We start from the raw sequence: 12,648 nt of genomic DNA, 5'->3' as shown, positions 1-12,648 counted from the left end.
TCCGTGTGCCTGACGATAGAGTCGCCTATTACAGGTGTATCAGGTGTGTTGTTTAGCCTTAAGGGCTGTGACTGTTCGGCACACTGGATTTGTGAGCTATGTGTTGCACGCATTTTGTTTTGGGGTAGCGGTTGCTTGGGTGTCTGCTTTGGAGGTCTCTGCTGCTTAGGCATATTTTTATTTAGAGCCTCCGAGTATGTTTTTGTGTGTTTATGTGTTTGGTTTGCTGTTGTGGTAGGTCTATGTGAGACTGGAATTGTAGTGAGTGTGGTTTCCTTTTCCTCCTGACTGGTTACGCCAGTACTGAGTTGAGAGAGCTTAGCCTCCAGTTTGGCTATATGGTTGCATCTCTCACATGTGTTGGAATTTGTTGGGAGGAGGAGAGGGTTGCCTGTGTACATCAGGCAGTTGTAACATTGCCTCAAGATTCCCAGATTCACCAGCTGGACCGGAGAGGAGATTGACAACTGACTTTTAGACATGCTAGAATAGTATTGGGAATTCCTTTATAATTGAAAAAAAAAAGGGTCAATGGGGAACAAAGTACTCAAGGGGAGTTTGTGAGGGTGTAGTGCTTTTAATTTTTTAATGCTGACCTATATCATTGCTTTAGTGAGCAAGTGCCAGGTAACTTAAATGCAATGTGCTACAGGTAACTTAAATGCAAAAATGACAAACAGTAACTTTCATTCAAGTGAAACAAGGAAATAAGTGCAGTAAGCAATGCAGATGTCAATAGGGATCCACAGAAGCGCTGAAAAGCCGTGTTTTAGGTGGAATTAGTGTTTCAGGGAAATAATAAGCAAACAGACAACAAGCATACAAACAAAGCTAGATTCAGCAGGCCTGGATCTAGTCTATGCTACAGCAAACAAGGTGTACCAATTTCAGTAAGAAACAGTTCAAATATGCAGGCACTATAAGCCTTTAACCAGAAATTCCCAGCTCAGAAGGGCAGAGTCCAGCCTCTCCTCCCACAAGAGTGCAGACCACAATCTTTCTTAATGTAAAATAACTGGCCTGAAGCCCAAGTGCTTAAACCAGAACTAATACACTTTTAGAATAACAGACACTGAGCCCTCAATCAGCAGTTCCCAACTTAGAAGGATGTAAGCTACCCGTCCTGCCACCACAGTGCAGGCCACAAACCTTCCTAATGTAAAACAACTGGTCTGAAGCCCAAGTGCTTAATCCAAAAGACTTAGAATGATAGCTACACTTTAATCAAGTTACTATCAAGCAGTAATAAATACAATTGAATACTTTAAAGAATGTCTGGATTAGTGCTCAAGTTATACAAACAAAGCTAGATTCAGCAGGCCTGGATCTAGTCTATGCTACAGCAAACAAGGTGTACCAATTTCAATAAGAAGCAGTTCAAATATTCAGGCACTATAAGCCTTTAACCAGAAATTCCCAGCTCAGAAGGGCAGAGTCCAGCCTCTCCTCCCACAAGAGTGCAGACCACGAACCCTCTTAATGTAAAATAACTGGCCTGAAGCCCAAGTGCTTAAACCAGAATTAATACACTTTTAGAATAACAGACACTGAGCCCTCAATCAGCAGTTCCCAACTTAGAAGGATGCAAGCTACCTGTCCTGCCACCACAGTGCAGGCCACAAACCTTCCTAATGTAAAACAATTGGTCTGAAACCCAAGTGCTTAATCCAAAAGACTTAGAATGATAGCTACACTTTAATCAAGTTACTATCAAGCAGTAATAAATACAATTGAATACTTTAAAGAATGCCTGGATTAGTGCTCAAGTTATACAAACAAAGCTAGATTCAGCAGGCCTGGATCTAGTCTATGCCACAGCAAACAAGGTGTACCAATTTCAGTAAGAAACAGTTCAGATATGCAGGCACTATAAGCCTTTAACCAGAAATTCCCAGCTCAGAAGGGCAGAGTCCAGCCTCTCCTCCCACAAGAGTGCAGACCACGAACCCTCTTAATGTAAAATAACTGGCCTGAAGCCCAAGTGCTTTAACCAGAATTAATACAGTTTTAGAATAACAGACACTGAGCCCTCAATCAGCAGTTCCCAACTTAGAAGGATGTAAGCTACCTGTCCTGCCACTACAGTGCAGACCACAAACCTTCTTAATGTAAAACAACTGGTCTGATGCCCAAGTGCTTAAACTAAAAGGCTTAGAATGAGTTACACCAAGTAGTAATAAATACAACTTAGTACTTTTAAGATGACGGAAAAGCAAAATAAAGTAGGAAGAAACACAAATACAGTAAAAGCAGATACATTTTTTTTTTTTGAGTGAGTGAGTGAGCAAATGAGATGGGCCCAGGAGGAGTATCCAAGTGCAGATTTACAAGAGGGGTGGGCAGTTTCAAAGCCACCAAGATCCAGCTAGATATTGCTCAATGCAACACAAACAAATTACTTTAAATAGTGTATTATTTGATAAAAGTGCAGATAAAAATCTACTTAACTCCACTCATGTAGGTCTCAGTTGGCCAAAGCTCACAGTTTAAACAGAAAACAATTCACTGTACCACTTTTATAAGACAGAAACCGAATAACAATGAGGTAAACTACCCCCACTTATCACTGGCTATGTAGGTTTTTTAACAAGCCTTAACTGAAAATACCACTTGTATAAGACCTACTGAAAAAACAGTCAACTTCCAGCTAGATATTGCTCAATGCAACACAAACAAATTACTTTAAATTGTGTATTATTTGATAAAAGTGCAGGTAAAAATCTACTTAACTCCACTCATGTAGGTCTCAGTTGGCCAAAGCTCTTCAAATGTGAATAATAACATGTCAGACATAGAGTAAACCAAAAATCACAATCAAGGTGCTCAATAAGTGAAACACTTAAACAATGAAAATACATTTAAAACAAACAAAAAATCCAATACACTATAGTCAATAAAATGTAATTATAGTAAGATGTGTGAGAGGTATAAATGATGGTCATTAAATGCAACGTTAGGTAGTAGTTTTCTAGGGTCTTGTTGAAGTAGACCAGATTAAATCACCCCAAAATTGTAGATTTCCAAAGGCACACAGCTTGAATTGCAAATGGATGACTAACCACTGTTTCCATCCATGCCTGATGAATTTTCAGGAGTGCCAGGTGGTGGAGTGCAACATGCAAGGTATACAGTACGGAATAATGAGCTCCATCAGGTAAAAAGGGCCTGTTTCATGCAGCCATTAAAAGCCAATAATGCCTTATTGTTAACTTTTAAAATATCACTCTGTTTGAAGAAATGTGTCACTATTATAAAAAATCTTTTTAGGTATAAGACATTGTCATTTGGTGTGTCTTCTGTACTTTCCGTTTTAGGAATAATGAAAATAATCTATTGAGACATAAGTATTTTGTTACAAGCTGAGTACAGGGATTCCCTCACCAGAACGGAAGTGTGTTAATTAGTATTGTACTGGTTTGTGTCATAGATGACTTATGCTTGGCACTTTGAGTTACAGTTTCTGCATCTCAAAAAGTAAAAAGAGATCCAGCTCAGCTGACTGGGGAAGTAGGGAAATGGTGAGTATTTAAGCATGTACAAATAGTAAGCGTTAAAACCATTATATACAACGGGGATAGATCTTTTAAGTATAATGCAAGTAGCAGTGTATGTAGTAATTGGCATACTAAAAATGCCTTGATATACTTGTGCTGTAGTTTGCACTGTATTAATAGTAATTCGTGTTTTCCAGTGTTAAGTAGTAGTTGGACTTAATTATGCATTTAATTTATTTTTATAAATTATAGTTTCTGCTCCATTCAGTGACATTCATATCTGATCATTCTCAGTACCCCGTCATGAAAATGTGAACCCTAAAGAAATTTTATAAAACCGTTTAAATCCTAAGAAATGCTGTTTAAATTAGAAAATTTATTGACAAATTGTTGTACTTCATTATGGATTGGGATTAGATAAGTCATAGCAGTGTAGTACACTCTTCTTATGATTGCATCTTTGCACAGAAAATCATTTTATTTTTCAGACTGCTGTTTTGGTCAGATTTCAAATAGCAGTGTACAGCATTAAAAGTTATGGTTAGCTTCCCATTATAGCTATGGAGATTGTTTCTGAAGTCTGCTAAGTGACAAGATATAGAACTTGAAGAGTACTTTGTGTCATGAATTTAACAATACACATTTAACTGTTGCTGCCCTGACTATATTAACATGGAGAACAGAAATCAGTTGCTTAAAAGAGGGAGTATCTCACAGCCTGGACTATCGTAGGCTAAGTGTTATCCTTCCATTTAGGAGTGATCATTTTAGGTATTTGAAAATTGTACTAGTAATCATTAGCTGTTAACATCTTGGTATTAAAATACTGCTACACTGTAAAATGTAATACAGCACAATCCTTATTCTGACTATATAAATGATCAACATGTAGAGGATTTTGATAGTTTCCAATCATAACCAAATTATGCATTTCTAATATGGTTGCCAAGAAATTCACTTTGAGAATGAAGCTCTAGCATTGGCATCCATTTCAATTTGTTAAAAGTGAACAACAAAGACTGCAATACTAATTTTAATGTATTGCTTAATGCTAATTATGATTTTCATACCTCGGAACATAATGCTGAGACTGTCTCCCATTCTAACAACAGTCAAGAAATGGGAACTTTAAAAGATATGATTTACAAACTGGGTAAAAAGCTTGGCACTGTAAAAGGAGTGCAGTTAGACAACGCATATCTTAAGAAATGTGTAGAGTTAAGCGTTATACCATTAGGGTTCCCTTTTTTTAAAGTTCCCATGGGTATTGATATAATTGAAAAAGTAAAAACTGATTTTGAAATGTTTAACAATTTTGGGTTTGAGTTTATTAAAATGCTTATATAACGATGAAAATTTGTCATTTACTAGTTGAAACTGAAGAACTGAATGCAGCTATTACAAGTGATCTAATATTTCCTCAGTGGGAAACATTATATACTAAACAGTTAAGGAACACTGAGATGAAGTCAGAAAAAAATATTTAAAAAGAAAAATAAGAAAAATAGAACATGATTTGAAACAGTTTAGTTCTAATAAGGTTTATACATGGAAAGAAAATAGGGAGAAAACTGGTCCTAACGCATATGATGATGTAATTTACAACAGGCAAGATAAGGGAACCAGTAGAGGCCAGATGCATGATAGGCAAGATGATAAGGCAATTTTTTATGGGGGTCCAAAGAAATACCAACACTCTCCTTGGAAACAAAATTGGTACAAGGGGAAAGGAATTGTATAGACCACCCAAGGAACAAACAAGCAATGTACAGAAAAGGTAGATGTTAACAAGGTTACAGAGACAGCTTTAGAGAATGTAGTTATTAGTAGTATGGACAAGTTTAATGTGTATAATTGCACAAATTTAAAAATAGAAAAAGAGTATATCAAACTTTTTTCAAGAGATATGAAATTTATACCAACGTCTAGGTTTGATATTGTGGACACACAGAGTTAGTTATTACTTAGAAAATTAAATTTGGCAATTTTCTTTAAAGGTAAAAACACCTCTACAACATCTAATATGTTAGTGAAGAAAAGCTCATTTGTACCACCAACTCATCCTAATATAGCTACAATTGTATAAGCTTTGGCAGAACACCTCTAGTAGTAAACCAAGAAATAATTTGACACGAATAGAATTGGTTATGTTAAAATAACTTAAACAGGATGGCAATATCAGAATTATGAAACCGGACAAGGGTGGAGGAATTGTGATATATGATACTTATGAGTATATTAATAAGATATATGAGATTTTACAACACACTGGAAATTATGCAATGGTGTCTCTCAACGAAATTCATATAGCATACAGACGAATTGATATGTACCTTGAAGAATACCTGTTGGATAACAGAATTACTTTGGAAGAGCATAAGTTCATGAAGGTGGATTTTCCTAAACTAGCCACTATAGTGGGTATTCCTAAGGTCCATAAAAATTTAAGCAATCCTCCATTTAGACAGATAATATCTGGCAGCCAATCCAAAACATTCACTGTAGGGACTGCTATCGAAAGATGGTTAAAACACATTTATGATTATGTACCCCATGTTTTAAAGGATTCATGGGATTTTTGGGGTCGAATTACAGCTGAAATTTGGAAGAAAGATCTTATTTTTATAATAATAGATGATGTTGACCTTTTTTCCTATATACCCAAATTGGAAGGTCTGGAAGGTTTTCACAGGAGTATCGTAAAATATGCAAAGCTAGTAGGTGATCAAATAGATTTGATAGTTGAGTGTATGTCTATTATCTTGGACAGTAATTTTATCTTTTATGAGGGAGAATACTATAAACAAACCAGAGGAGTTGCCATGGGTGCAGCATGTGCCCCATAGCTTTGCCAGTCTGGTGATGATAGATTGGGACGATGACCATGTATTTAACAGTCAATATCTGAAGTATATTAAATTATATACGAGATTCTTGGATGACATCTTCATTTTATGGGACTGCCCCCCAGATCTTGTGGAAACCTTCATAAGCTATTTAAATGGCACTAGTTCATATCTCAATTTTACTCATAATGTTCAGACTGAGAGTATAGCTTATCCAGACACCCTAATTTTAAACACACCTACAGGGTTTAAATCTAAAATTTACAGGAAGGAAACTTTCAGTAATAGTTATCTAGAATATGCTAGTAATCATCCTAAGAAGCTTAAACGCAACATATTCAAGGGACAGTGTATTAGAGCAGCCAGAATGACTTCATGCTATAAAGATATGGTTCAGGAAGTACAATATATTAGTTCCTTATTTATGGAGACAGGTTATCCAAAGGGCTTAATAGAAGATGTTGCACAGTTTGTCATTAAAGAATGGAATGAAAGGTGATCTTGCAGATGGTGACTAATTCAAATTCCAGCAGTGTGTCTAATTATAGCAGAGCATGTGTAGTGAAATATGGTCCTTGTGTAGATAAGGTCAAGCGTCTGTTAAGTGACAATTGGAATATTTTAAAGGCTGATGAGGACATTTGTCATTTGATTGAAGACACACCAACATTTGTATACAAAATGGACAGGAATATCAAAAGTAACTTGGAGATGAATTATGATAGTATGAGAAAATTGAATAAGGTAGGACACACACATAAGTGTGGGGGTTGCCGTTACTGTAGTTACATATTAGAAATTGAAAGTATGATTTTGGAGAATGTGAATAGAACTAATATCAATTTCAAGCAGGGTAACTGCAACACCAAATATATTATTTATCTAGCGAAATGGATGATATGTCCTGGATATTATATAGGGAAAACCGAAAGGTTGCTTAAGAACAGAAAATACGATCATTTATATTGTATAAAAAGAAAGGATCTTAACAATGCTCTGTTTAGGCATATCACTAATAAAGGAGAAAGTCACAATTTTAAGTTAGCCATTTTGGAACAGGTTTATATTAACTTCAGGGGAGGTAACATAAAACCATTACTAGGAGAAAAAGAAGTTAAGTGGCAGTTACTCCTAGATGCCACTAACTTCCCTAGTTTGAATGATAGTATACCCATCAAGCCTATATTACTTGCTAAATTATGAATATGTGTATATGAGATACTACAGAATTTTCTTATATATTTTTTATATATGTTACTTCTCTTGCATTATTGAATTGTTGATATTGTAAAGTACACTTAATTATTCATTTATTTTAAAATGATGCAGATTGAATTATTTAAGCATTGAATATGTATTTTATCTATATTAGCATAAGCTATGTCTTTAAATGTGTTACTGAATGGTGATTGGTTCAGACTTGCTGGCACCAAAATTTAACAGTATAAATAGGATTATTAGAAGGTTTTAAGTATTCTGATGAAGTCAACATTCAGAGTTGATGAAAGCGCTAAATCTGTGATTTTATAATAAAATACTATTTATACTGGATCAATTTGGTTAGCTTCATTGCAGAGTCCTAGTGTTCAAGATCAGCGTGTTTGGATATACTTGCTTTGTGCTGTTTGTAGTTGGATCCTGATACGCTACTATTTCGTGGTTATCCATTTCAGTTTGTAGTGCATGGCATCCTATCCGTTCTATGTACTACCAGTGGCAGTTACAGAAAAAGCCTGGAAGCACAAAGTGTTTTACTGGCTTTCTAACCATTTGAAATCTGGTAAAATATTAGCACCAAAAGACAGCAGGCAGAAATATTCTCTCTCTAAACAGTAGACTGCTTTAAAAGCTGTTAGACTTTGTTTCTGCAGAGTGAAGTGACTAAAAACTTTTAAAGCTGTTTTACCTTCTGATGTTGTTGTTTGCACTCTGGCACTCTCTGATTATAATCACTAGAATGACTTAATGATCCTTATGAGTACTTAATAAAAGCTTGTTCCTCCCACAACCCATATCATACTGTAACATCACATTACTATTATTGTCAGTGCTGGCAATTGTTATTTTCTTTTTCCTGACCTTGATAATGTTGATGTTATATTGTTGCTGTAACCTCATCACAAGCAGAAGGACATTTCACTCTTTGCAAAATTGTGCATAGACAGATCAGTTTGGTTTTGTATTGTTAACGGTCAGCTTTAATGAGACCATTAATGTATCATAGTAATTTTCTTTACACTCCTGTGCACTTTATATATCCTAGATTGTAATTTGTATTCGTCATAAACTGCCTGTGTATCTTCTGATATACAGCTCTATAATGACTGTAACACAATGTATTAGTTTCTTATTTGTATTGTCAGTTCTGTATTATTGACTATCACCCTAGTATCTTTATGAATGATGATCCTGGATCAAATAAAAAAGAAATAGCATGCAGGATTCCAGTTTTATAAATGTCCTTTATTGAACCTACATGGCTACAGTTATAATACCATTTGCTGAAATATATTGCAAATCTTTGTGACATGGCTGTAGTGGGGCTATTTTTTCACGTGAAAAATGACTGTACCATTTAATTTTATATTGCTTTTAAATAGTTCAGTCAGTGGTGCGCATTCATAGTATTGAATTCTAGTGAGTTTCATACCACAGACCAAAATACCTATTTGGTCTAAATGCGATAATTAATTACTTCTATTGTTTAATTACATCTTGAATTACAATATATTTTTGTATTTAAAAAAGCCTCTTAATCCAAGAAGAAATATTTTGTTTATAGCATGCATGCTGTTTGCATTTTCATCACTATTTACCAATAAAGCTTGTAAAGCACCTTTCAGAAAGGTCCATAACAAATGTGTGTTTTCTGCCATTGTTTGGAGTATAATTGCAACATTCACTGCAGTACAGTAGAGTTATACAAGTAGCAGTCTTTGGTAAGGTAAGCAATTATTCGGAATGCATGTTATGTGTAATGGATGAATTGTTTACAGTGGTTCTTCAAAGTGTTTGTGGATTAAATAACCAGATTCTGAAAGATTTATTATTAGTGTATGCTAATATTATGAAATCATGTCTACATAGATTGTTTTCCACATTCTTCGTTAACATACTTCTGTCAGAATATCTGTATCCTAGTGTTTTTTTTAACATCATATATATGATTCTTGTAACAAGTCTGGATCACAGGCTTAGTTCTGATGTGTGAGCCTAAACACTAAAATGAAAGTGCCTTAATAAAGAATGAAAGAGCAGCCATTAAAAACGTTTAATTTTTCAGCAGGTATTTGGTGGCCAAGCCCAGCTTTCAGTGGAAGTTGGAATCCAAGTGCAGATACCAGCAGCACAAGCAACAGTTCTAGTATCTCCACCTTTGCAAATCCAGTCTAATGTGTTGCAGTCTCAGCTTTGTTCAGAAACACTATTGCATAATCTTGACAATCAAGGAACACCAGTATGTTTAGAGCAATCAGGTGTCCCACTTCCATCTGCTGCCTTTCTGCCATTAGAATCTCATCTACAGACTGTCATTGATGTCCGCTCACAAATAAGCATGAATGATCCAGCCATGCCTGCATATCCTGCAGTTGCTGAATGTTCTCAGGAGGTATGTTGCAGCTTTATCCATGAGTTAATGGGGAAGAGCTTAAATTATCTTTCTTTATTTCTAGAATTACTTAAGAAATGACTGTGGTGTGTTCATGTAGTATGCTACATTTCATATTTCTGTGCTGAAAGGCCAAGATGCTGCAGATGGTATAGGGAGCTATTTGTTTCATTTTATATTAGAAAAGTTTATTTGTATTTAAAAGGGTTTGTAAACTGCTCAGGGCTGGAGCTCTATGTAATTGAAATGATTTCTGTCTGTAGCAGGCCTTAGAGTCTACTTTTGATAAATTAGGTTCAATTTATACTTTCAAGGTATTGACAGGGTATAACACTGAATTCCTAGGATCTTTGGAACTGCATGGGTCAAGGAAAGATTGCAGATGTAATCTGTATCAGCCAGGATAAGTACATACTTTGAAGTCATGCACATTCCAATTTCACTGATCATTCTGAAAGGTGGGTATGCTATCTTAACCTGCCTTACTAGATGAACTGCAGAGAAGGTCTGAGATGATGACAGTACTCTTCTGTCCAGTGCTCAATCCACCCCCACCCCATGTGTTACACATACCACTTGTAAATCTATCCTGTAATAGCTCCCATTTACCTGTTTTTCAAATTACATTAATAAATAACATGACCTTCATTTTGTAACTTCTGATCATCATGTAGTCTTGTCGGTGCTTGTATGCTTGTTGTCTTAGCTGAGTCCAAATATAGATTTAGAAAACACCAAAGCGCTACTACTGCTTTTCTGTATAGAGGTTTAGATTAGGGTTAATGTACTGGGCTGGTGTTTGAAAATCTTACTGAAATATTAGCGTCTCCCCCTTCACCAGTTCTGTCTGAACTCCCAGTCTTAAGACTCAAACCTATGCTTCTCTGGATTAAGAGGTACTTGTGTAACCACTTAAGAATATGATTTTTTAACTCCCAATACATCTCCTTAAGGGGCTTTTTGAGCCTTAGTTGTAGGACCAAATTTTGTTCTCTTTGTTGAGCTTTATTCTTGCTTTATGCCAAGCTTTAAGCATTTCATATGTTGATGATTTGGCAATGTTTAACATACCAATTTCCCTACACACCTTTTTCACTTTTTGTTAGTTTACAAGCTGTTCAATAATGTATTCTCTCTTATCACCTTACCACAATCTTTCGCAAAACCAAGGCACTGTTTTGGGGATTTCCTGTAGGTTGAAAAAATTCTTCTAGACTGCAGATGAAAGACTGCCACTGAATTGCTTTAGATAAGGGTCAATAATTCAGTACTTTGGTGTGTTGTTAAACCCCTGTCCTCCTTTTGCAAGGCACTTAAATAAATAACAAAATTCACTTTCTGCTCTCTCATTTCTTTTTACCCTTGGATGCCTTCTCACATTTAGCATGCTGTAAGGAAAATAGTTTCCTTCCCATCATTGAATATGCACTGCTCACAGTAACACAAATAACAAGTGGGTACCAGACCTGCATCACTTCATTACTTTCTCAGTGAAGTTTGAGTTCCACTATAACACTGTTCAAAAGCTAATGGCTTCAAGTTTTTAAAAGGTGGTCTCTGTTATATTACACTTTCACCTACAAATCACCCAGCTCTTATTAGAAAATTATCTTAATTATCCCTTGTTTATATCCCTTAGATAAGCAAGCTGTCACTAGAAACGCTAAATGTTTCACATCATTCAGATTTCTGTGACTGTAAGATCTTCATAGCAACTGAACCAGCAACTAGCTCCTTTGTTCAACACCTTTGTTGAACTATCAGTTATGATATAGGCAAACATACATTTATATAAAAGTAAACAAACCATATTAACAAGTTGACATTTACAAAGATTATACATCACATATATTTTTCTATATAATATAATCAAACCAACTTTACATAAATTATTCAGTTCCTGCCTTCTTTTAATTCTCATTCCTCCTCCAAAACATCATGTATTGTTCCATTTTTTCCTATGTAATTTGTATCTCACCAGTGGTTTACTTACTCCATTTCATGCCGTTCTAAAATAATGCCTACTGAAAAAAGGCCAAATGCAAGTTTGGTAATGGTGATACATAACTTGAATTTCAAATTTTTCTAGTTTTTGCCTACTTATGCCTTATTTCTTTGGTATTAAATATTCTTGCAGCATGAGTTCAGACTTGTTTTATATGAAATGTGCTGCATTGCAAGTACAGATTATGGTTAATATTGGTTACTTTTTGCGTAAGTAGCTTTATCTGAGCTTATGGAGTTGGTGTTTAATGGATAGTGTTCACTCTCTGAACTGTGTTCTGTTTTTTTTTATTCCTTTTTTTGTGGATGAAAATGGGCCCTAATGATCATATCATCTCACTGTTAAAATTTATAAAATCGGTCAAGCAATTAATGTGGTACTAATTAGGTAAGCCTGTTATATTTCAAATGATAACACTTAATTACAAGCATTTATATTAGAATTCATTTGTTGCAAACAATTTACTCCTGCTGTGGAGTTTAGATCATCGTCTTTTATTTCAGTATAAAGAACGTTTTTTAGAGTATACAGTACTTGGAAAGATAATATACTAGGAATTAAGGAAAGAGTGAGAGAAGCATCAGTTGTTATTGTGCAAATGCATATAATATGTGAAGGACAAAGGAAGAACTTGATTGAATTATAAAGCATCATCTGTTAAAAGTAATTGCCATTGTGGAAAATTGGGATTGC

The 12,648-nt window shown here is 35.2% G+C and overlaps 1 protein-coding gene across 9 annotated transcripts in view; it reads left to right on the top strand.

The window, feature by feature from the left end:
* Positions 1-12,648, top strand: part of WNK2 (WNK lysine deficient protein kinase 2) — a 2,812,908-nt gene that overhangs the window by 1,700,358 nt on the left and 1,099,902 nt on the right. For 7 of the 9 annotated variants that reach the window (XM_044078134.1, XM_044078133.1, XM_044078139.1 and 4 more), the window contains one exon: positions 9,624-9,950. In XM_044078134.1, coding sequence (XP_043934069.1) covers positions 9,624-9,950 — 327 coding nt within the window. The remainder of the gene's footprint in view (positions 1-9,623; positions 9,951-12,648) is intronic. The other 2 variants (XM_044078132.1, XM_044078140.1) reach the window with 1 other exon arrangement.

Source organism: Protopterus annectens, chromosome 7.part0, assembly GCF_019279795.1.
Source record: "Protopterus annectens isolate FY-2018-M chromosome 7.part0, PAN1.0, whole genome shotgun sequence".
NCBI lineage: Eukaryota > Metazoa > Chordata > Ceratodontiformes > Protopteridae > Protopterus > Protopterus annectens.
This window is presented reverse-complemented; position numbering and strand designations above follow the sequence as displayed.